Source organism: Gamsiella multidivaricata, assembly GCF_025024155.1.
Source record: "Gamsiella multidivaricata strain RSA 2152 chromosome Unknown BC939scaffold_31, whole genome shotgun sequence".
NCBI classification, from domain to species: Eukaryota; Fungi; Mortierellomycota; class Mortierellomycetes; order Mortierellales; family Mortierellaceae; genus Gamsiella; species Gamsiella multidivaricata.
Genome location: NW_026251739.1, coordinates 244,281 through 267,430, shown reverse-complemented (window position 1 = coordinate 267,430; position 23,150 = coordinate 244,281). Strand labels below are relative to the sequence as shown.

Here is a 23,150-nt window from a genome sequence, read left to right as displayed (position 1 = left end):
TGAATCAAAATTTCACCAACATTTGCCATTCTATCAAGCTAATTCTAGCCATGAAGCCCCCTAACAATCCTTCTACGAGAACACCTTCTGATCAGGTCCCATCTGGTGGCTAGGCTGCGAGTTTGAGGCAGGTGACTGCCCTGTTGTTCCAAGTAACAGCCATCCTCGGTCAGACTGACCCTTCTAGCCACGCTGCAGCCTTTGTAACATAAGCTGCAAACCTCATGCAACACCTTGGTCCACTTTTTGACCAACCCGTGCCTGTGCCTGGTCAACCTGGGACTCTGCCTAACCCAACTACCCAGGGGCTCAACGCATCTGTACCTGGATCCGCGGCACCTCACCCCTCGGGCTAGTGATGCTTTTGGCCATCCAGACTACTCCTACCACCATCTAAACTGTGCCTGTAACCACCCAAAACATTCCTACTCTTGCTGAAGAAGCCAGTGGAACCGACTTAGATGTGGAGGAGGGACGTTTGGCGACAATTGGTCGCTCCTGTCCGTTCCTCAATGCTGAGGATCAGTTTGACGATCTGGAGAACGAACCTGGTAAGCAATGTGCCCCACATCATCAGTCTCACCATAACTATATCAACTTCTCTGCGCCTATGCGTCTGGACGGGTCCCTTGAGCCCATCCACATATTTTCACTTTTTTTACGGATGATATCTTGGCTGAACTAGCATGGAACACAAACACATATGCTACAAAGAAGGAAGCTGGAACCAAAGTCGGGGCTCGTGCATGGATGTGCACCTCCTCAAAGAAACTTAGTCTTTTCTTGGGTATTTTTCATTAGCCTCGCGTTGCGGATTATTGGTCTCTGTCATCACAATATCCATCACATCCATTCAAGCGCTTCATGTCACTCACTCGATTCCAACAACTCAAGCGATTCTTTCATGTCTCCAACCCGTATGCCCATCCTGAACCTTGGTATTTCAAGCTAGAGCCGATTTCTACCAAGCTTCAGGAAACGTTCCACAAATTCTACACCCCTTCGACAAATGTCTCTGTTGATGAGATGATGGTTCAGTTCTCAGGTCGAGGTATGCATACTGTTCGGATAAAGAACAAGCCAGCGCCTCAAGGATACAAGGTCCTTTCACTTTGCGACGCTGGAGACACCTACTCTTTTCTGTACACCTCGAGGGTTCATCCTTTCAACGGTATCGAGGAAGTCCCTGGCTTGAGCAAAACCTCGTCTGTAGTCTACCAACTTGTCAAAACACCTCCTTATCGAAATTTGTCCTACAACGTCCCTATGGACAACTATTCCTCCAACATCTCTCTTTTCATTTCTCTTCGGGGCCTCAAAATTGGGGCATGCGGCACAGTACGGAGTTCGTCGTCGCGATTCTCAAAAGAGCTCAGGGTTAACAAAGGTGATAAGCTTGACTGGAATACTTTGTCTGGTGTTGTGGTTGATGACAAGGTCATCGCCATACTTTGGATGGATAATGGGCCGGTTACAATGCTGTCTACAATCCATGAGATCATGGGTGATGCCTCATTCGTCATGCGTAATAGACGCCACCCTCGAGAAACGAGTACAAATGGCAGAACTGTCCGTGCAGTTTTTCAAGGACACCCCCGAGCTGCCCTCAAGATTCCCATGATTATAACCATTGCATGAATGGCGTGGATGTCAGTGATCATTATCGCATGTACTATCACACACAACTGTCAGTTGTCCGAAATTGGATGCCTCTTTTCTTCTGGTTATTTGACACAACTATTGTCAACGCATACCACATTTACAAACGGAACACTGGGTCTCTTTCTCATCGCGATTTTCGAGTTCAGCTGGCATGGTCTCTGATGATGAATGGCATTCGAGAGGAGCAGGCTTTAACAAGGAGCCGCCATGACCAAGCACTTGTGCCGCGCAAAGTCAAAAACCCCTACATTTCTAAATTGAACCCCACGCTCTCTGAAGAACGTTTCGTTGTCGGGAACCACTTTCCTGAATATTCAGATAACCGTTCCGAGTGTGTACTCTGTCGCAACAAGTCAAGCATGCGTGGACCTGGTCCCACAAACTTTCATCACAAGCTTACACATTGGAGCTGCACCCATTGCGCCCTTCCTTTGTGTATCGTCAAAGAGCGGAATTGTTTCCAAAAGTATCAATGGTTTTCCCTCTCTTACGATAACAGAATGATGGCACCAACGCCCGTTTCTCTTTGTGCTCCGGTGAGGTGATGAGTCCCGTGCGCTAGGTGTTGTTCGTGCCGGTTCGGGAACCGGATGTTGATCGCAATGAAAGATGTAAAAAGAAGACGGAGACCTTTTTATTTTAATATAATTTTTCGTTACACGCGTTTTGGAGATAATATGGACATGCTCTGTAGCAGAAAAGGCGGTGCGACACGTTGATGGGAGGAAATGTACCAAGGAGACGCGCGCGACAAGTAGATGACTCTGAAAATGGAGGGATATCATTACATGAAGAAGTGGAAGAAATATACAAGGGTCATCACCCGTACAAAAAGAAAAAGAGTATAAAAAAAAGATAAAAAACATCTCGTGCTTAAGCAGATGGTCCGATAAGATTCTCGATCGACATGATATGAGCTGTGCCCTGGTTACCGTATATCCTACTGTTGTTGCCCCCAACTTCCTCTACATCATCTTTGTCAGCGCTGCTATCATCGTCGTCGTCATCGTCACTATCATTAATATTCATGTCGTCGTCGTCCAGATCCTCATCCTCAGTCAGGCCGATCGACTCCTTGTCAGTGAAGTCCTCGTCATCATAAGGCTGCGCCATATTTCTGTATTCGATATGTCCATGGCAGTGCTCTTCTCCCTCTGGAATGGCCTCCCGCTTCACAGCCCGGCCGCATCCCTCTTCGATCACATCAGAATCCATGCCCTTAAAAAAGGGACCAGCCTGGATATAACGGACAGAAGGAATCAAGACATCACGCGATAGGAATGCGGCCGAAGCGGTTGAACGCGGTCGACTCAAGAACATGGGGCCTGTAAAGCGATCCAAATCGCCCAGTTTGGGCAGCCGAAATGAGGTCGATTCTTCAAGACGAGCCAACGAGTTTTCAATCGACTTCTTACCCAGGGCAGCATCCGACTGGTTTGCTGCGAAGGAGTCAGGAATCGAAACGCTGTTGCCTAACAATAAGGAGCACGAAGGCGATGGAGAGAAGATGCGGTGTCCATGGCCATGAAAGGAGCCCTGGATAGGGGCATTGGGCTTGGCCAATGGCATCTGTTGTTCAGCTGCATGAACAAAGGATGCGATTCCTGGCAGAGTCGTTTTCGCAGATTTTGGTGAAGAAGTGCCACAGTGAGCCTGCATCGAACCGGCTCCATATAAGTTTCGCACTGGCGGTGGGGTGGCACGCCAAGGCGACGGCGAATTCTGGTGCTGACCTGCATCAGGCGTCTTTGGAGGCGAAGGCAAAATCAAGCTGTTGGCGGAGGATGAAGAAGCTAGAGATGGCAAAGGCGATGTCGAAAAGCTCTGTGGGATCATCGTAGAAGATACAGGAAGTGAATGTCGGCGCTCGTAGGGCATAAATCGGGCCATGGAATTGGCCATTTGATGATGATGGGCAGTCGTCCCCAAGCCGAGGGAAGATGATGAAGTGGACACGATTCCCTTGGGGCCTCTTCTTAATGTCAACCGACCATGGGCGTAGGGTGAAGCAGAGGGGCCGCTGTTCTGACGGTGATCTTGGAAGTGGTACGAAGAATGAATTGAGGGCATGCTCATACGTCTTTTCTTTCTCTGCATGGTAGTGTTAAAATGGTTCTTGATGGCATTATCCGGTCGTCCGGGCATATGCTTCGCCATCTCTGCCCATTTGGATCCAAGCTTGTTGTAGAGCTCAAGGATCTGCACATCTTCTTCGGGTGTGAAAGGTGCCTTGTTAACTAATCGGATGAAGTCAGTGTTAGCGATATGTCTTTTAACTATTCTTCAATAAGGTACCGCAACCAACATCGACTTACTCATGGGATCGAGATGGTTGTGCCATCTCTCTCGACACTGCTTGCCGGTGCGAGAGCCAATCTTCGAAGCGATAAACACCCATTTTTCAGGGCCGTACTCGTTCACCAGCTCACGGAGCTTCCTATCTTCCTATGGTATCAGTAGCGGACGTATCGTGAGATTGCATGTACGAGCGCGTGTTTGTTGAAGAATTAACATATCTCGACATACGTCCTCTGTCCATGGCCCTTTGACTTGACGTGGCTTGATGGAAGACAGAGTTCTCCAGCGATGAATGCATTCATTGCGATCTCTGGAGCCGTCTGGGAATGCAAAGTCGGTAACGGACTCCCACGATTTTGTCCCGTACGTGTTAATGGCTTCACTCAAAAGCTGGTCCTAGTTAAGGAAACGCATCCAGAAAATTGTCTGATTGTCAGCCCAACTGTATTACCATGTATTCGTAAAAATCTAGGGAGAGGGTTTGAGCCCTTGTTTTATTGGTATGGGTTGGAGTAGTAGGGGATCCAGAGTGCGCAGTATAAATGTCCGCTTCAAGTGCTACACCTACAAGAGTGCGCCACGGAACATGAACAGACATAGACATGTCATTTACCTCATGTCGCTGCCATGGCCTGTTGTTATATCTTGGAAGAGCATGAGATGGGGCGGTGGTGTATGCGATGGGTGGGAGTGAATGGCTTTTGCTGTGGATAGAAGCCATCGATACGACGGAGCTTGTCGAGGATGGGTTAGGGCAGTGGAAAGCCATACGCTCCATCGAATGCTCCATTGCCATCGAATGGTGGCTAGTGTTCTGTGACGGTAGGACTGTGCGGGTCTTCATGGTCCGTTGAATAAGGAGGAAAGATTTTGCCGCGTTGTCAAAGGGCTTTTGGGAGGAAAATCGGGATGTGGGCAATGCAGAGGTTGGAAAGAGAGAGAAGGCGGAGGGAGAGGGATCTGGTAAATAGGACCAAAGGAAGGAAGAGAATAGCAAGGCTGTTTAGGTGTGTGTCTACTTCAACGTCAGCGTCTGTGTCTATGTATGTGTCTACGTGAATAATAGAACTGGGCTTCGTTGGAGGAAGGAAAGAAAGATGGATGTAATACTTAAAGAAAAAGAGCCATGGGAAGTCGTAGGGAAAAAAGAATGAAAGAACGCGTTCTATTGCGGTTGGTCGTTTCAATGTTCGACTCCGTTGCTAGGAAGTATGTGAGACTGGGGCGCGAGCGGGTAGTAGGGCTGGATGGGGCGAGATGAGATTCGAAATGGGTTAGGGAAGGCAGATAGGTTCCGCGACTTTGTTGAGCGCGATAGAGGCGATAGCGGACAACGACAGATATGGTATACCCAAGTGAAGGAGAGTAATGGACGAGATACAATAAGAAAAGAGAAGAAACCGCGATCACCGGCGCGAAGAAAAGCGAGGAATCGGAGGAATTTTACAGGCACCTCGCACGACATGGCCCCCGCGGCCTGTAGACGTAGAGGAAGGCCATTTAGTATTCCTGGGAAAGAATGGAATGGAAGGCGGCGCCACTCTCTCCAGGTCCACGTTCGCTATTGTCTTTTGTGAACATTAAGAAATCAAGAAAAAAGGAGAGTATCGTACATGTAGGTTTCTCTCCTCTTCCTCTTCTTCCTCTTCTCCTCCTCCTCCTCCCTCCTGTTGTAAAAAAAAGGGTAACTATTCACCACAAAGAGAATGGCAGGCAGATGGTACTTAGCCAAAAGAGCAATAGCTGTTGTGATCCTTCTTTATGAACTGCGTATGTAGTAAGGGCGTATCAGGCAAAGAGGGGGATGTACAAGTGAGGGGGAAGAATAGGCGCGCAAGGAGGCGATGGATCATAGTCCGTGTGGTGCAGAGTAGAGGAGGTCTTTCCTCTGTAGACGTAATGGATCCTTCTCTGTAGTGTTAACAGAGACAGGTGTAGAGAGATGCACAATGAGGACAAGAGGAGGAGGCCTTCACTAGAAGACGTGTCGTGTCACCTTAGAAGAATCGGTCAGGGGGGAAGTGGACAAAGCTGGTTACAAGAAGGCTTCAACATGAGCAACTCCAAGGGCATAAAAGCGAAACCCACGTAAACCTGTGCGAATTGACATCCGGAGATCTGTGAATATGTCCGCCTAGGGAGGAATGCAAAAGACACAACAATATAAGAACATGACCACGTCAAAGACTTATTTGCATGTAATGCGAGGGATAAGTGCACCCGTCTGACTATGGAGGAATGAGAAAAGCACAAATGTGAGCAAGGGCGCGAGCGTGGATTTGGAGCGAAAAGCGTGGCGAGGGGTGTTGCTAGAATATGTCCCTTCAGAAAGGAGTTTACCATGTTAGATTTGTCGATTGTACGTCGGCAATCTGGTGTCTGGTTTGACAAGCGAAGCTGTAGTAAATGTAGTCCTACTCTCGTCGTTAGCCCCCCTTTCAGGTCCTGCCGGCGTCATCTGGCGCATTTTGGCCGATTAATAAGAGATGTAGTATGTAGGCACGCCATGACTTTGCCCTTTTTTTTTATTGTCCGTCATAGCGGGCATGCACATACTCTTCAAGGAAAGTATAGTGCGCGTGAAAATGAGTACTGCACGAAAGTAATATAGTAGTCATATCTTTGGTGGGCTTGGACCTTTGCATTCGAGCGTTATCGGGGGAAACGTTCACACAGCCACTAGAGTTTGCAGTCGGTGTAAAACTCCACATACCCAACATTTGCTTCCCCACAGTTCGTGCTAGAAGCGTAATGCGTACTTGATCCGCTCCAATACGCTGACTCACCGTAGATTGCAATTCTTTGACACTCTGAGAGCACACACTTGCACTGTGTACACTTTATTCTGGGAATATAGGTTTAGTTTGCTGTGTACTGTATACGGACATACATGCTGCATGCACACTTACTGTCATCAAATAAAAATGTTGCGTTTATTTTTAAGCGAGCAGGGATGAACCGAGTGGACAATGCGGATGCAGAGGATCGAAGTGGATATCGGCCTGCGACCAGAGGTACGCTCTGCCACAGGGAGCATCTCGAAGAGAAAATAATATGAGGGAAGGGCTCTTGTTATTGTTCCTTCACTTCGATCGCGTACAACTGTAGACATTCTATACCATGCGCATCTCCATGCATGTGGGCGGACTATCGCCAGAGCTGCAAATGAGAACACCGCGATGTCGTTGTCGGCATGTGCGGAACAAATAAGTCTTAACTAGCGTATGTGTACGACGGCAACTTGTCCAACAAACACAGGTACGCATGGTCAAATGGCAAGAGAAGGGCGGTGGTGTTGTCTAAAGTGTATAAGGCGTTGAACGTCAGCTCATTGTAAGCGCCAAGCAATGGTGCGGTTGGTCATAAGGATATACCATTATTCACCTGTACGACGTTTTATCTTTAAACACAGTTACAAAGAGTCCTTTGTGTGGAGGTAACAGTATCAAGGTTCAGGGATCCTTTTATTCATGGTTATCCACAGGCTCACTGTGCTATGGTTATTATATTCCAAGAGCAATCTCGGGTGTCGTGGTTATGTTAACCAATTGCCAAGACAAGGACCGGGCACGGAAATGAGGAACGACAGTCTACTGAATAACCTTCAAGAACAGTTTGGAGGAGGGCAAAAAAAGGGCTCTCGCGGGAGCGTGAAAATTCAGAATTACAAAGCGCACAGTTGTAATGGAGAGAAGGAAGGGTCAGTAGATAGTGCGAAGCCGATCATGAATTTTCGGTGGAGTTGGTCAAGTATATACTCTGCCTCGTCCTTAAAAGCCAAAGGCAAAAGACAGAAAGAGCAGAAAGGAAGGGAAAGTCAAGAAAGGCAAGGCAAGGAAGGGCATAGGAAGGTAAAAAAAGGAAAGAAGGGGCCGAGCTGGAGCTGGACCGTCCATAGAACGCCATATAGGGCTGCCGAAGTGATACCATAAACTAGAGTGTGTCTTTGATGATTTTGTTCCTGAAAAAAAAAATGGCTGACCAGCCGCGTGTCCGTGGTTGGTACTTGTTCTCCTCTGATCGTCGGTGAAAAGCGCTTATATTCTTTGGGCGGGCCATTGACACCTTGGCCCTTTGTTCCATTTGCACACATACACACAGCACTCATCCTCATTCCTCATTCTCTTAGGCCCATTGCCACAGATCACTTTCACTTCCACTTGCACTCTCACAGCAGGGCCCAAGGAGTCGGTGTCGCTTCCCTACTTTTGTTTTCTCACACTCCCTCCTCTTCTGCACAGCAAGTCCCATCACTCACCAACTGATCAGTCCTTGCTACCCTCGACCCATTGCCTCCAAAAGCACTATACATTCACCACCCTCCTTGCTCTTCCCCACTCCTCTTCTCACCCTTATTTCTCCAAACGTCTTTGCCCACATTGACTCAGCCTGCAATCTACTGAGGGAAACCTCCTTCAATTTCAACTCTCCCGCCCCTCTTCCCTTCTCATAACAACCCTGTTCCTGGATATAACCCATGGCCGACATTGTCGTCTACGACGACTCGCCTCTTGCCCAGTACCTGCAAGGTAACAGACCGGACCGACCTAAACCCACCAAAGAATCGAAAGCATGCACAACAATCATCCTCAAACAGCAAGCGGCAAACAGCAAACAGCAATGACAATGGCATAACAAACACCTGTCTTTTTTATTATTATTTTTTTGTGGTGTTCAAATTCCTGTAGAGATTCAAGGAGAGCAACATGGGACGGACCTACAGCACACAACGGTCCCTGTCCACGAGCCAGAGCCCCAGCCAGAGTTCATAGGCTTCCGTCTGGCCCATAATGCTGTCGATATGTTGGCACATCTGGTCGAGTACCTCACGGTAATAGCACAATGCCGTAATGGCTTCATGATACAGTGGCTCAATGTCTCACTATCCCGATTCCCTCGCCCATACAAATGTCGATTACATTCATATTCATCCTATCTTTGACTGGGCTAGAGCCCCACCACGCGAGCATTTACTGGACATTTTACTTGGGGGCCAATTGACACATGAAAAAAGGAACATGGGGTATGCATGGGAATAGTCCGCGTACTTCGAACATTTCTTGCCGATTCTCATCCTACGGCTCTCTTTTTGATTTGCGTTCCCACAATTACTAGCATACGTTCTCGTCCTCGGCAGCAGACACTGAGGATGCCGAGTTCGAGGAGCGGTTCAAGTACTTCATCTGTACCTCTCCGTTTCTCAACCGGACAGTAACCCTGCACTCGCACGAACGTGGCCGTCGCACAGATGTACCCATGACGGTCGAGTACGCCTCCAAATTTAATCCAGGCCGATTCGGATATGCGCTCGGCTTTGGCACGCTCGCGACACTGGTGGCCCGATCGGTCCTCACCCGGACACGCGTCGGACGACTACCGTGGATGAAACCGTTCCTGAGTCGGTCTGCCGCTGTCTCAGTCGCGCTCGCATCGTCCGCGTGGATGTTGAGAATACTGGTTAGTCCATTAATAGAAACCTGAAAGCCGATTGACTGCGCTTGTTTTCGGTTCTGATAGATCATGGATTCGGATCCCGAGAAAAGAAGTACTACAGTATCGCTGATTTACCTTTTTTATACATTCATTCATTGCACACAGCAACGGAGAAACATCCAGGCTACCCAAAACCAGGCACTCCGATCGCTGCAAATACTCGTCAACCACTGCCAGGCGCTCGATGCCAAAGTCAATCGCGCTATCATGGTCATTCAGGAGATCGAGCTCGTTTCGCGGGGCTACCGACTCTCGACGCCCCTGGCACCCATCTCTCGCATCGAGCAGGCCTCCAAAACCCGCCGCTGCAATCTGGTCCGCGCTCAATTGGTTGCTGTCCTCACCAAGAGCGGTGCCTTGTTCCAACGATCGACGGAGACACTGCAATCCCATATCGACCACAAACGACTGAGCACACTTCTGGACATGTACAACAGCACACCGTCGCCTCGTCCTAGTTCTCCACGTCTTTCTATCGACCAGGAGAGTGCGGGCGCTACGACTCCAAGACCCCATGACCATCGACATCCGCATTCGCACTCGTATCCTGTCTCCCACGACGCCAACACCGCGCCCGAAACTGATAACCTGACTTTGACTGCCTCCCCAACCTCTGAACTCCAATCACCTCTGCCCTCATCGTTCTCGCAGCATATCCGCCAACAATCCATATCAAGACGCCGCAGCAACACAATGGCAGGATCCCGACAGAACAGTAGGCCCAGTAGCTATCACGAACACAGCCATTCTGCCCATGCTTATCAGGAACATCCAGGACTTGCTTTTGGCAGACGAACAACTCAACGACACCGTACCTCTTGGTCCGCATCAGAGGGCGAGGACTCGGACTCTGGAGCAACCTCTGTGAACATCTCCCCTCGATCTAGCACCTATTCAAACATGGACAGCTCCCCGACACTGGTGAATACACCGGAAATGACAACCTTGGAACGACTTCGAAAGAACTTCCAGCGTATGCATGTCCATCGCCGTGAATTTTTGTGCGAGCTCCTTGCGATCCGCCGCAAAAGTCGCAAAGGACGACAGGGACTGAACGCGCTCAAGGACTATGACCGAAACTGGACTGTTGTACGCGACGTGCTGCAGGATGGTGTTGCTGGAATCGAGTCGCTCGTCGATGAGCTGAGCAAGGTTCTTGACTCTGAACTATGTACGTCCTGTTCAGAAAAAAATGTTTTCAGGAGCGACTTGCAGGTCAACAAGGGACATGTTGCGTAGGACCATATAACTTACCTTTTTTTTTTTTTTTTTTTTTTTTTGTTGCCACGCGAATAGATACCCTGCCGAGGATTGATACCCAAGGCAACAAGAGCTCGAGCTCGGACCAGGATAAGCAACTGCAACCATTTGTTCATCGTCTCGCGCTTCTCGAGCAGCATGTCCGTGGCGTACAGGCAAAGCTGTTTATCTGCAATGAGGACATCAAGGAAACTGTTCAAGAAGGTAACTGCTTCAGCCCGTTTAGCAGTGTCGATTATCTGTAGGACAAATGGTCAATTCAGTACTAATAATGCGGTTTGTACATTTCGCTATGTTCAATTCACGTAGAACCTGTGGATCTTGAGAAACGTCGGCTACTGGAAATGCAATACGAATCAATCAGTCTGGATATCAGTATGATGGCTTCAGAATGGCAACTTGGAAAAACGGCACTCAACCACGTCTTTGAGCCTTCAGTTGCGAGACCAATACCTGAGGAACGGGAAGCGCTCTTGCTCGAGGAACAAGATGGTGGTAACGGATTTGACAATCAGGCAATGGAAATGGGACCAATTATTGACTCAATGGAACTTTTGGAGGATCAACAACGGCTTATGGACCTAGCCGCTAAGCGCGAAGAGACCTGGGAGGCTTCAACAGAAGCAGAACTCGGCGGGTTCGCGTCTCGAAGGGTAGGCGTACTTGTTGGGCCAGATGGCATCAAGATGACTCGTGCAGAGAGAATAGCGCATCAGAAGGTGCTTCGTGAGCAGGAGGAGCTTAGGAAGGAACGGAGCTATGACAACTCAAAGATGGTGCACGAGCTGAAGGATGTCTTGGGACGGAGACGGCATCTTCGAGAGAACGACGATGAGCAACCACAACACCAAGAACAACATGGATTGACTTTTATTATACCCACCGGAGTGCCAGAATCCTCAAGCTCTGCCTCATCATCGTCTCATTCTTCAATGGATGTTCGGGGATATTCCCTAGAAACGACGTTGTCGACGCATATCATGGATAGCGAACTTCAACAGCTGTCGCTCGAACAGGACTCGTCCTTACAATACATTTCTCCGTTTTCGCTCAATGCACCGGTATTTTCAAGTGAACCAAATTCTTCTGTCACCACCCTGGATCAGGAGCTGGCAGGGCAAGTGGAAGATTCTTATATCGAGATCTCTGGCGTCGGCGAGGCTGAAGAGGATGAAGAGACGCGAGAAGAATAGGTCCAGACACAGGATAGGCCGTAAACACGGTACCCAGCATTGTAATCTTACAACAACATATCAATTGACATCTACAGCTACATTTACAACCATCTCTCCTCGCCACATAATGTAATAAAATAATCTCCACTCCTCTCTTTCATTACATCGAACATAAGGCAACCATCTACCGGACTTGAGTACTCACTGTTGTAGAAAACACCCTTGTGTATTTATTTATAATGGGGACAAGCACTGTCGTATAGAGCCGGAGATCTCTCTATTGCTTATGCTCTGCAAATAGCTTCAAGACAATATCCTTGTAGCTGCCCACTGCGGCAATCAGCTCCTTCTTGTTGATGTACTCATGTGGCGCGTGTGCGCACAGAATGCTTCCAGGGCCATAGAGCAAAGAATGCTTTGCGGTCAAGAAGGACGGGATGTCCGTGAAGTAGTTGGCAACGAAGGTCTCGAAACCGGGGACAGAATGGCAGCGAACGGGCTCCCAGCAGGTCAGGCGTTCGATCGTAATCTTATCCTGGAGCTGTTGCTTTTTGGGGATGACCTTCTCAACCATGTCCAGGACCTCCTGCGTTGAGGTGGCGATACGGAAGGAGATGCCGGCAGTCGCGAACGCGGGAACGATGTTGGCAGCGAGTCCTCCATTGATCATTCCGATGTTTAGGGTGGTCTGGCCAAAATAGTCGTCCTCGGGGAGATCCTAAATGTATCAAGGAAGGAGAAACCGACAGCACGGTTAGCCATTGTATCCCTCATCCTCATATACAGAGGATTCTCCCAAGCGATGTTATGATTACCAAGTTCTTCAGCTTGTAGAGCAAATCGATTAGCTTGTCGTTGGCACTGATTCCAAGCTCAGGGTACCCGCTGTGCGCTAATACCAATGACAAGGAGATTAAAGTTTGTTGTATCGGATCAATTGCAATGTCCCATCAAGCTCCGTTACTGCCAATTTGTACAGTGTGCGTCATAGTCTCCATAGTGAGGAGATCATATGTACCTGCTTTGCCCTCGATGCTAATGTTGAGACGCAAGACTCCCTTGTGACCCAGGGCCAGTCTGGACTCTGTGGGTTCTCCAACAATGAGATACTCCGGGGTCAATCCCAAATCATTGGCTTTCTGCAGTGAGAAAAAAAAAAAAAAAAAAGGCCATTATAATCCATTCCAGATGCTATAGTCAGACCAGATACAATCAAGAATCCTACACACGAAGCGATTGAAACTTACGACCATGCCTATATGATCAACTTCTTCGCCTACGACAAACAAGAACCCAATGTCCCCTTCCTTGACCTTCCCCTCCTTCCTCAATTCCTCGACCGCCTGGACCTGTGCAGCCATGGATCCCTTGGCATCACTGGACCCGCGTCCATAAACATTCTCCTCATCCTCACGATACTCAATATAGGGAGGGACGACATCAATATGGGTGTTGAAGAGAATCGTCGGGTTGCGACCCTTACCAAGGTACGCGAGAACGTTCTCACGACCGGGCGCGATTTTTTGTAACTCGACGGTATAACCGAGCTGGGTGAGGTGCTTATGCAGGAACTCGGTGCAAGGAGACTCGTTCTCGGTGATGCAGGAGATCGACACAAGGCCCTTGTGAAATTCGAGAAGTTCTTGGGCGGATTCCTTAGTAGTCATGGTGAGTTGAGTTCGGCGATGGAGAAAGAAGAGAAGTGATTTAGGCTAAAGTGGCGTGAGAAGCAGGCGAGTAACTTTTGTAGCCTAGTCTTGGGTTTCAGGCACGCGTACCAAATTTAGTTGCCACCAAATTGCCAAATTGCCATTCACCGTCTTCATCATTTCAAAAAATAAAGAGCCTTCAAGTCGGTTCTACAGAAAGCGAAGCATAGAGCATTACAGCCCAAGATAGAATGAAGTGAAATCCTGTATTTGTAAACAGATGGAGTAATAATCGTTTTTCTACGACGAAACGACCTTGTAACGCTCCACAATCCAAGCGGCGGCACCATATTCAGTCGGGCCAAATTCAGGCATCGCAATCCTTCGACATGGCTCGTGAATCTCCACTTTGTCAGAAACCTTCAGTGTGGACCAGTTGAAGAGGTTCGAAAAGACGATAATGAAATCCGGCGTTGCCTCAACACTCGTTTGGATTATGTGAGCTGGGACGGATACTTCTCTTGGTGACCCACCCGTCGTCAATTGCTCGCGTTCAGAGTCGGATGACCTGTCATCAATGGTGCTGACAGTGCTTGTTGTCCGTTGCACATTCTCATCTGAATTCAGCACTGTGTCCTCTTCACCTTCGATCACTTCGTAGGCAATGTTATTATCGTGTGAGATTGCATTCTTGGTGCAGGTCAGATCAAGTGTATCGTTTGCCTGAGGACTGACTCGTCTCGGATGATTGATACCCTCACGTCGACCGAGAAACTCGTTTTGTTCCTCAAAGTCTATTTCTGAATCCTGAGAACTCTTCACGAACCACAGCGAATTGCCTGAGCTGTTCTCTTCCTCGGTTTCATCGATGATAGTCAATACGGGTTCCTCACGCGTATTCAGCCGTCGCTGGCTCCAGATGAAATCGCCAATGCTGTCTTCAAACACAGAGCCCTGGGGACTGGACAAAACGCCCAATTGACGCATGTCTGTATGCAGACCATCAATAGAATCCTCGTCCTGGCTTTGAGATGCAAAGGAGACGTTGCCCACTGTTGCTTCAAGATCCTGCGATGGGGTGCACTTGACGATTTCTATCTCCATCTCGTTGGGTACAGCGGATGAGGCTTTAAAATCCAATAGGGCGGATACGGGGGTGCTCGGATGTTGATCGCATGGTTGCTGATCCTTTGCATAATCCATATCGAATGGCGGTTTGTTTTTCTCGTCGAAAATGACACTGCAATGTGTCCACTGCAAGTTGTGATGCATGGATATCTGTTTCACTTCCACAGTCGCAAGGGGTTCTGTTGATCCAAACAATTTGTCTATAATAAATTGTAGAGGGCATATTAGAGCCTTCACGGTCTTATGGTATTTTGATGCGTCTGGCACCCTCGCACTTCATACCCTTTCTTAGTGTCGCGTTCGCCCACATCGTGTATTCAGATTTGTGGTAAGTCATCAAGTCCGCCAATCTCTCCGCATAGCCGCCCCTAGATATCAATCGAAGTAGATAGGTCAGAGCGGTGTGGCCCAGAATATTTGACGAAGGCACTCCACATACATCGCGTCCTTACCTGACAAGCGGTGGTACGAACTTTGTCTTCTTCCTGTTCCTTGAATTGGCAGTGCTGATGCCAGTTTTTGGAAGAATGATGCTCCTTGCAACATCAGACGACTTTCTGCTCTTTGACGGATCCGGTTTCTGCAACAAATGGAGTTGATTGGGAATAGTGTCCGCGGGTGTAGGGCGGCTAGAAACTTGGCTCGGTCGTTGAGAACCCTGTATGGTTGACACAATGCTCGGTGCAAAGACGAGGCGTCTCGCAAGCTGAGAAACCGCGACCTTTTTTCGATCTGGAAGTGTCAATGGCGGTCCAAGTACTGTATGATTCCTTGCGGGGTTAGATATGTCCAGACGCTGAGATGCCACACTTGGAGTAGGCACAGCACAATCCTCTTCTAACAAAAGTTGAGGGCGCGATTGAGATGCAACATGCTGCTGAGTTGAATGGAGTTGTTGTACGCTTGCGGCAGGCCTGTCCAAGAACTTGTGGGTATTAGGTTGGTGTTCGGCAGTTGAGAGATCATCCTATTCATGCGGACAAAATCAAATGGACCTCGTTAAGCGTGCTGTTACTGTTTAACTGAATGTTGAATCGAGCAATATACGGGGCAACATACCGCCTTGCGTTTCAATTGCTGACGCTCCTGAGCCCCATTATGACCAGATATATTCGCAGCAGTGTTAACAGTTGGAGAGTGGGGCAGATGAAGCGCATTGGGCGGTGGGACTGGCTGTAGAGCAGCAGACTTGAAAAGAGCCGGCTCCGGTTTCCTGAGAAAGGTCGCTTGTTTTTTCCGGGATGGGTTTTTTTTCTTTGGGGACTGCCGCTGTGTCCCGAGAGATGGAGGCAGAATGAAGGTTGGATGCATGGTTGTCCTATAGGCTCTGCTTGGGTTGATGTTTCTACTGTTAATATTCGGACCTGCTGCGAAAGAAAGGACGAATGAAAGTGGCGGTCAAGGAAATGAGTGTAGCCGCCAAACGCGCCAGGACCGCTGTTGCCGTTGACATCCAGTGCCACCAATCTGTTTGCCCCCTACCTCGCCACCTGGCTCGTGACTGTCTGCAGAAGGCCCTTGCTCAATGGCTCCTCTTCTTTTTTTTTTTTTTTTTCCTATCCAGCTCGACCTCTTTCCTTGACACTACCTCGCCTCCACCTCCCTTTTATCCGCTTCGCCATATCTCCTGATTGAGCCTCGGGCCGTTTCCCTGCATCCACCTCCCATTACATTCTTTATTCCAACCGCTCATTCAGTCACACTCTCCCCGCATACATTCTTCGCTCATGGCATCCTTGCAAGGAAGGCGACCTGTCAGGGGCAAAATAAGACCCCCGCAGCGAAGGGTACGTTTATTGTCCTCTCGTCTTGGCAAGATGCAATTGTTATTCACGCTGTGGCAAGTTTCAAGGCGGAGTGTATCTCACCAACATCTCTGTCTTCAACTATTCTACGGTGAAAAGACCACGACAGAATCTCTCTTTGACACCACCTGGCCGACACTCGCCAATGCTATCATCACGATTCATGAGCAAAAGGCCTATACGTTATCGTACGAGGTTGTGTATAGGTCCGCATACAATTTGGTCATCCACAAGTGTGGTGAAAGACTCTACAATGGCGTCAAGGATTTGATCGAGAAGCAACTAGAATCAGAGGCAGAAAGCAAGATTGTCCCAGTCCTCGGCATCGCAGATGCTTCGCCCTCGGAGGGAGTGCAGCTCTTGAAGGCGATTCAGAAGCTGTGGGAGCACCATGTGGTTTGTCTACTGATGATCACCGACATCCTTGTCCATATGGTAAGCATGGCAGATTAGCACGCTACCCAAGGGAAATGGCAACGATGCTCACAAAACCTCTTTTTCATATCACGCTGCAGGACAAGAATTATGTACCGCAGAGTAGGCTGCCACGGACTTACGACATGGGCCTCTATCTCTTCCGGGATACTGTCATTCGATCGCCAAAGTACCCGATTCAATCGCATTTGCAGATGGTCCTGCTCAACCAAATTACCATGGAACGAAAGGGTGATGTGATCGACCGAGGAGCAGTCAAGTCGTGCACCGAAATGCTGCTGGCGATGAAGGAGAACAACGGTATGGACTCTGTATATAATACTGATTTTGAGGTCCTCCTTGTGGAGACAAGCCGCGAGTTTTACAAGATTGAGAGCGACGATTTGGTCAGACTATTCGATCCTTCAGAGTACATGCGCAAGGTAAGGGCTGACGATGCGTGCTGGTAATTTCCTGGTAACCTTTGGAAATTACAGGATTGTTGAAAATCGGCCTTTCTCAAACAATGCTCTAGGTGGAGAATAGGCTGGATGAGGAACAGCAGCGCTGCTCATACTATTTGACTGAGAAAACGGAACCAAAGATTCGCGCCATTGTTGAGCAAGAGATGATCGCGAAGCACTTGAAGACCGTCATGGAGATGGAAAACGGGGGTCTAAAACAGCTCTTGAACAACAACCGCCGGGATGGTATGACTGAACGGAATACGCTTTGCTTCGATTAGGCCTATTTTGTGAATCATGCATTACAATGCTTAACATATCTAACGCTGATTGATATGTTTGATAGATTTGGAGCGCATGTACAGATTGTTCTCGAGGGTCGCTGACGGATCAAAGGAGCTGCAAACGGGCGTTTCGGCCTACATTAAGGAGAGTGGCAAAGAAATCAACGCAAACGTGCGCGAATCCCAGGCAGAGAATACGGACAAGGCAGTGCCGCTTGGGGTGACTTTGGCTTTGAGATGGGTCCAGGAGGTTCTTGATTTGAAGGAGAAGTTCGATGCCATTTTGACCTCGGCATTTGCAAAGGACAAGGCGTTTGAGAAGGCAATTAATTACGCATTTGAGACCTTCATTAACCTGAACCCTAAGGCCCCAGAGTTCATGTCTTTGTTTATCGACAACAAGCTGAAGAAGGATTTCAAAGGAGTAAGTGATATTGTACACTTGAAATTGAATGGATAACTTGAGCATAGTTTGCATTCTAACACTTACTGCGTGTAATAGAAATCCGATGATGAAGTCGATTCTATATTGAGCAAAACAACGACACTCTTCAGGTTCCTTTCGGACAAGGATGTATTTGAGAGATATTACAAGCAACATCTCTCTAACCGGCTGCTCCTTGGAAAGAGCCTTAGCGATGAAGCGGAACGAGGCATGATCTCTAAATTGAAGATCGAGTGTGGATACCAGTTCACCTCAAAGCTCGAGGGAATGTTTACAGACATGCGTCTGTCGACGGATACGATGACATCGTTCAAGGAGTTTCTGGAAAACGCCGTTGACACTCCTCCATTCGAGCTGAGCGTGACCGTATTGACATCCACCTACTGGCCAGTTCCCTCCGTCCCTGTGCCGTGCAATCTCCCGATGGACTTTCTCGCCGCAACCAAGATTTTTGAAAGATTCCACACCTCAAGACACAATGGCAGGAAACTCACCTGGCATACCACCATGGTAAGGCACTGTTCTTTTCGCGCTTCAAGGTATGTCAGGTCTCTATCACCAACTAACGAACGGAACAAATGAATAAAAATATGTTTAGGGTAATGTGGATCTGCGTGCGACATTTAACGCCAGGAAGCACGAACTAAATGTGTCGACCATGGCCGCTGTGGTATTGCTTCTCTTCAACAACGTACCCGACGGCGAACCATTGTCGTACATGGCAATTGAGCAGGAGACAGGACTTCCCGCAGAGAACTTGAAGCGAACGTTACAGTCTGTTGCCTGTGGAAAGTTCAAGATATTGATCAAGGAACCAAAGTCGAGGGATATTGCAGACACAGATACGTTTAAGTTCAATGCGGCATTTTCAGAGAAGCTGTCACGCATCAAGATCCAGACGGTCGCTTCGAAGGTGGAGAATGCCGTCGAGCTCAGGGAGACAAAGGAGAAGGTGGATGATGCACGGAAGCACATGGCCGAGGCAGCGATTGTGCGTGTGATGAAGAATCGTAAATCACTGGACCACAACAACCTCGTCGCCGAGGTTATCGGCCAGCTTCAGGGACGCTTTAATCCAGCACCGTCCATGATCAAGAAGCGTATTGAGGCATTGATCGAGCGCGAATACCTCGAGCGAGCTCCTGGCGACAGGTATAGTACTTTTTTTTTCTGGCGAGATATCATAATATGATATCTCCTTTGACGTATGCTGATAAGGTTTACATACATTCTCCTTTTTTTTTCAATAGGACGATATACAATTATCTTGCATGAGGACCACACCGCACTCATCAATAAATCACGTGCCCGTCCCTGTGACCCTGAGCCTGAGAGAGCACTGAAACGAAGACATGCAGCCTGAGTGCCGCCATGGTGGTGTCTCATGAACTTTTTGTTAAAAGACCAGCTTTTCCGTTCTTTACTCTCTATTACTCTGCCTGCATTTTTCGTCTGAAATAAATAACACTCCATTCAGGACTATACAACTGAACTCTTCATCGCCCTGTGACCAACACAGCAACAACTGGCTACAAGGAACTCGACTCGCTTCAATTTGAAACCACTACCTATCTAGGAAAGAACAACATGACCCAACGACTTGACCTCGCTATCGCACCCGGAAAGCACCTTGGCTGGTTCAGACTCGGTAGGAGAGTTTAGTTGTTCATTTGTTTTCCTCCAGACCTTCGAGACCTCCTGCAGTGATACAGCACCAAGGCTGACGCGGAATGGGGTTTAACTCTATAGGTATGTCCCTCTGGGATGTTATCCGTCTACTCCGCGAGCAGGCTGCATTGGTTTCCGTGGTTGAGCTCAAATATAGCGAAGAGGTACTCATAGCAGGAAACGCGATATCGGTCGTGATCAACATCTTTTTCTTTTCTTTCCGCCTTGAAGGGCGGCAGTGTGATCTAACTAGGATTTTACTTTTTTTTGCCATGCGTTGCGTGTACCAATTAGGACCCTTTTGCTGCGGATATTGTCCTGAAACTTCCTTCGAACGGGATCGAGTTACGGTTCGAGCCATATTCTCAACGCCTAAAGCTGATCACAGTTTATGACTTTATGAAATCACTGCGGCTAACGTATTCGGGATCCGAGTTTTCGTCGCCCAAAGTCGTGCCGACTTGTGCGCTCGTCAACAAGCTAATTGGGTATGAAAAAAAAGGCACAGTGAGGAAATGGAAGTCATTGAAAAAGGAAGCAATGAAGGAAGAGGAGTTAGGATCTGACGGTGCTCTGTATGATCTCTATTGTCTCTGTTGAAACAAAAAAAAACATAGGCCACCGTTTCCGGGAGAGTTTGATAGTTCGAGGAATCTGTACACACTTAGCTATCCGGTATGCTGCTCGTCTCAATATCAGTCATTTGCATCCGTATCCTCTGGTCTTGAACTTGAGTATGATCCTTGATCTGATAACGCATGATGCATGTTGGCCTTAGGGATTATCCTTTGTGTTTCCAATTCCTGAGAAGCATATACTCCTATATCAACAGTCCGCAGGTATGAAAGCAAAGAGATGATGGGATATTTGTAGCTTGAGCGGATCATTCTATATTTCTTGCTGACCAATGTTGATCTCCACTTGGCGTTTTGTAGAGGTGCCTATGGAGTTTCCTGATGGGAGTACACCGGTCTGCACGCACATGTACATATACCACGGTGCGGACTGGATGAATGCCACACCGGTCTCTGTAGCGACCCTTGCACGCAACATCCAGGACAGCAGCAGCTCAGGCCATCATAGTGGGCGGACCGGAGAGGGCAGAGCAGAGCTGGAAAGGGTCGTGGCAAAGGTGCGCATGGCATTTTAGGAAACTATTGTGGATTGTCCTTTAACTTGCATTCCGATGCCTTTTTCCTTAACCTCTTTCTATTTGTCTTTATGTTTTTGTTTGGCGTAGATCAACTATGGCGCATTGCTTCAGTTTGCAGGGGCAACACAACCCCAGAAATGCGTTATTCAGCTCCATGTCACGACACCGCAGGATTTATTGGCAGATCTGGGATCACCGGGCAGCATTTACTACAAGGAGGACGACAAAATGCAAATTCATTCTGATACTGAGGGTGTCACGCCGATCCAAACAGAGGATGATGGTATACTGGGTGAAATGGAAGATATTGGATACGATCGAGCAAACCGTCCAGCACAAGGTACATCATGTCCTGAGCAAAGTGGTTGTTCCTTAGTCGAATTATTTGTGCTGTACTCGTGAAGAGTCATCAATTTAACACCCAGAGTGTCTTTTTTTTTTTTTTTTTTTTTTTTTTCGTACGAATGTCATGGCGAAATAGGATCACAGCAGCCGAACGACTACTTTTACAACTACTTTCATTTGGGCATTGACGTCCTCTTTGACGGAAGCACGCATCGGTGCAAGAAGATCGTCATGCATACCAACATACCTGGACATTTCGATTTCCAGAGCTACAAGAGATGTCCGTTTATTCTGCACCTGCCTTCACCCTCGACGCCCTCGGACACCGAGGCCGCCAGGCTCCCACCGATCCCTCCTTTGCCAGCACCCGTCACAGAGACCATGAAGACAGGGAGGAAGAAGAACCGGAATTCTGCTGCCGCGGCCATTCAGGAGGGGTCCGAGAACAACCAGCCGTCGTTTTATTCGTCAGATAGCGCGCGTGGATCACCGGATCTGCTTGGAACTTCGCCAAACCCGAGTTCCGACCAGGAGTTTGTGGGATCCCAGCACCAACAGCAACAGCAACAGCAGCAACAGGTGCAGGCGTCACCAACGAATTACAATGCGATGCTAGGCGGTCTGACCGCGGTTTCCCCGGAGAAGGGTATCACGCCCGATATGAAGATACAGATGATTATGGCGTTGTTGGATCCAACGGGCTCGCTCGCCAGTGGTGCGGGGGTCCCTAATAAGCAGGGGCTGATCCTGAATCGGGGGTCGAGCACGCAGAATCCGTTCAAGTACACGACGCTGTATGGCACGGATGGGGTGGTTTTCGAGACGATGTTTAATGGTCATGTGGCGACCGTTTTCTTGTATTGAGGGCTTCGCGCCGTTGCGATGCAAGTCTTTTGCTTGTATCTTATCACGATGCAGCCGTCGAGTCACTTGACGTATTTTTGTATACATTAATTACGAAATAAACAATAAAGGAAAACAAGACGATATTTAAGTTTATTGAACGGTGACGGGAGACAATCATGGCTCGTAGGGAGCAACCTTGAGGATGCGTGTGGCCGATTGGGTCAATTGGAGCATGGGCCTCCTCAGAGCTGTGCATTCTGGTGTCGCTCGGACTTTTAACAACTTGAGGCAGAGACTGTGTCGGTAACGACGTCTGTCGTTGTCAGGTCTTGTCTCCTCTTCTTGGTCTTCGTCTCGCGTCGCCTCATCTCATTCTCGTAACTAAGAAAAAGTTCATATGGATGCAAGTATTGACAGATTATTTTGCTTTGTTGGCTTTTTTTTTCTATAGCGTCTTTATCTTACGAATACACATAGTCGTAGTAATTTCGCTTAGTAGGGAGTATGGAATGGACTTACTGCCGTCTGGTTTGTTCGTCCAGGTACAAATCCTCACGTCTTGGTGAGCTGCAACAACTTCCCATGGTTTAGATATTTTCGGTACGTGGAGAAGGCGGGGGAATACTGCTAGTTGTTTACGGATGGAATTAACGAAAGCTCTGTGTGTACACAAGACTCGGCGATCCCTCTTCTTTTATACAATTGAGAACGGGCAAAATAAAACGAGCTTCGCCCAGCGATTGAGATGCCTGTGCGAGAATTTTCCCCACAAGATAAAGTGCCGGGCGTATACAGGCCAAGTCCAAAGTGTCTATAGCACTCATCAAGACTCGCCAGTTCTTCATTTTTCTTGGCGCTCTTGCCATGCTGCCAAGTCTATGAAGGAGATCTCCAACAGCCCATCTGTGCTGACAAATGTCGGAAGCTTCATACATACTGTGCTGGGCTGTATTCATAGGGCCGATCATAAATATCGCTTTATTCGAGGTAGCAAAACCGCAAGATGTCATCAATTAAGTAACACTGAAGAGCGAGAACACCACGGCCATTATTGAACGAGT

At 48.3% G+C, this 23,150-nt stretch overlaps 6 protein-coding genes across 6 annotated transcripts; 3 read left to right on the top strand and 3 right to left on the bottom strand.

Moving 5' to 3' along the window:
* Window positions 1-3,711: 3,711 nt before the first annotated feature.
* On the bottom strand, window positions 3,712-4,212 carry BC939DRAFT_375293 (Homeodomain-like protein; the record flags this gene model as incomplete). The annotated part of the gene is made up of 3 exons (XM_051551679.1): window positions 3,712-3,899; window positions 3,978-4,107; window positions 4,189-4,212. Coding segments are annotated over 3 exons (342 nt in total), but the record flags the coding sequence as incomplete, so codon positions are not given.
* A 3,774-nt stretch (window positions 4,213-7,986) lies between these two features.
* BC939DRAFT_451036 (Mysoin-binding motif of peroxisomes-domain-containing protein) lies at window positions 7,987-12,055 on the top strand. Its single transcript, XM_051555604.1, has 6 exons — window positions 7,987-8,489; window positions 8,649-8,791; window positions 9,076-9,417; window positions 9,559-10,624; window positions 10,750-10,917; window positions 11,023-12,055. Exons 1-6 carry the CDS (start codon window positions 8,438-8,440, stop codon window positions 11,904-11,906), a joined length of 2,655 nt encoding a protein of 884 aa, XP_051412419.1. The 5' UTR covers window positions 7,987-8,437; the 3' UTR covers window positions 11,907-12,055.
* On the bottom strand, window positions 12,041-13,600 carry BC939DRAFT_492880 (putative peptidase). The gene is made up of 4 exons (XM_051559540.1): window positions 13,136-13,600; window positions 12,907-13,027; window positions 12,704-12,780; window positions 12,041-12,606 (listed from the first exon to the last, which is right to left on the bottom strand). The coding sequence occupies exons 1-4, from the start codon at window positions 13,553-13,555 to the stop codon at window positions 12,166-12,168; spliced, it is 1,059 nt and encodes a 352-aa protein (XP_051412418.1). The 5' UTR covers window positions 13,556-13,600; the 3' UTR covers window positions 12,041-12,165.
* A 222-nt stretch (window positions 13,601-13,822) lies between these two features.
* BC939DRAFT_451032 (uncharacterized protein) lies at window positions 13,823-16,063 on the bottom strand. The gene is made up of 4 exons (XM_051555603.1): window positions 15,725-16,063; window positions 15,118-15,632; window positions 14,948-15,033; window positions 13,823-14,865 (listed from the first exon to the last, which is right to left on the bottom strand). The coding sequence occupies exons 1-4, from the start codon at window positions 15,974-15,976 to the stop codon at window positions 13,838-13,840; spliced, it is 1,881 nt and encodes a 626-aa protein (XP_051412417.1). The 5' UTR covers window positions 15,977-16,063; the 3' UTR covers window positions 13,823-13,837.
* A 171-nt stretch (window positions 16,064-16,234) lies between these two features.
* BC939DRAFT_451030 (cullin C) lies at window positions 16,235-19,491 on the top strand. The gene is made up of 8 exons (XM_051555602.1): window positions 16,235-16,452; window positions 16,570-16,905; window positions 16,986-17,327; window positions 17,420-17,594; window positions 17,695-18,056; window positions 18,135-18,587; window positions 18,676-19,229; window positions 19,328-19,491. Exons 1-8 carry the CDS (start codon window positions 16,393-16,395, stop codon window positions 19,350-19,352), a joined length of 2,307 nt encoding a protein of 768 aa, XP_051412416.1. The 5' UTR covers window positions 16,235-16,392; the 3' UTR covers window positions 19,353-19,491.
* BC939DRAFT_451029 (uncharacterized protein) lies at window positions 19,492-22,231 on the top strand. The gene is made up of 8 exons (XM_051555601.1): window positions 19,492-19,725; window positions 19,827-19,909; window positions 20,040-20,233; window positions 20,363-20,420; window positions 20,524-20,584; window positions 20,681-20,877; window positions 20,986-21,238; window positions 21,380-22,231. Exons 1-8 carry the CDS (start codon window positions 19,665-19,667, stop codon window positions 22,105-22,107), a joined length of 1,635 nt encoding a protein of 544 aa, XP_051412415.1. The 5' UTR covers window positions 19,492-19,664; the 3' UTR covers window positions 22,108-22,231.
* The last annotated feature ends 919 nt before the right edge of the window (window positions 22,232-23,150 follow it).

Coding starts and splice junctions, on each gene's coding strand:
- BC939DRAFT_451029 (XM_051555601.1), top strand. CDS start 19,665: ATGACCCAACGACTTGACCTCGCTATCGCACCCGGAAAGCACCTTGGC. Junction 19,910..20,039: donor AGCTCAAATATAGCGAAGAG/GTACTCATAGCA, acceptor TGTACCAATTAG/GACCCTTTTGCTGCGGATAT. Junction 20,878..20,985: donor TGGAAAGGGTCGTGGCAAAG/GTGCGCATGGCA, acceptor TGTTTGGCGTAG/ATCAACTATGGCGCATTGCT.
- BC939DRAFT_492880 (XM_051559540.1), bottom strand. CDS start 13,555: ATGACTACTAAGGAATCCGCCCAAGAACTTCTCGAATTTCACAAGGGC. Junction 13,028..13,135: donor TTGATCATATAGGCATGGTC/GTAAGTTTCAAT, acceptor TTCTCACTGCAG/AAAGCCAATGATTTGGGATT. Junction 12,607..12,703: donor TCTACAAGCTGAAGAACTTG/GTAATCATAACA, acceptor TGATACATTTAG/GATCTCCCCGAGGACGACTA.
- BC939DRAFT_451036 (XM_051555604.1), top strand. CDS start 8,438: ATGGCCGACATTGTCGTCTACGACGACTCGCCTCTTGCCCAGTACCTG. Junction 10,625..10,749: donor GGTTCTTGACTCTGAACTAT/GTACGTCCTGTT, acceptor CCACGCGAATAG/ATACCCTGCCGAGGATTGAT. Junction 10,918..11,022: donor CAAGGAAACTGTTCAAGAAG/GTAACTGCTTCA, acceptor CAATTCACGTAG/AACCTGTGGATCTTGAGAAA.
- BC939DRAFT_451030 (XM_051555602.1), top strand. CDS start 16,393: ATGGCATCCTTGCAAGGAAGGCGACCTGTCAGGGGCAAAATAAGACCC. Junction 17,595..17,694: donor GAACAACAACCGCCGGGATG/GTATGACTGAAC, acceptor TATGTTTGATAG/ATTTGGAGCGCATGTACAGA. Junction 19,230..19,327: donor GAGCGAGCTCCTGGCGACAG/GTATAGTACTTT, acceptor TTTTTTCAATAG/GACGATATACAATTATCTTG.
- BC939DRAFT_451032 (XM_051555603.1), bottom strand. CDS start 15,976: ATGCATCCAACCTTCATTCTGCCTCCATCTCTCGGGACACAGCGGCAG. Junction 15,633..15,724: donor AGCAATTGAAACGCAAGGCG/GTATGTTGCCCC, acceptor CCGCATGAATAG/GATGATCTCTCAACTGCCGA. Junction 15,034..15,117: donor TTCGTACCACCGCTTGTCAG/GTAAGGACGCGA, acceptor ATTGATATCTAG/GGGCGGCTATGCGGAGAGAT.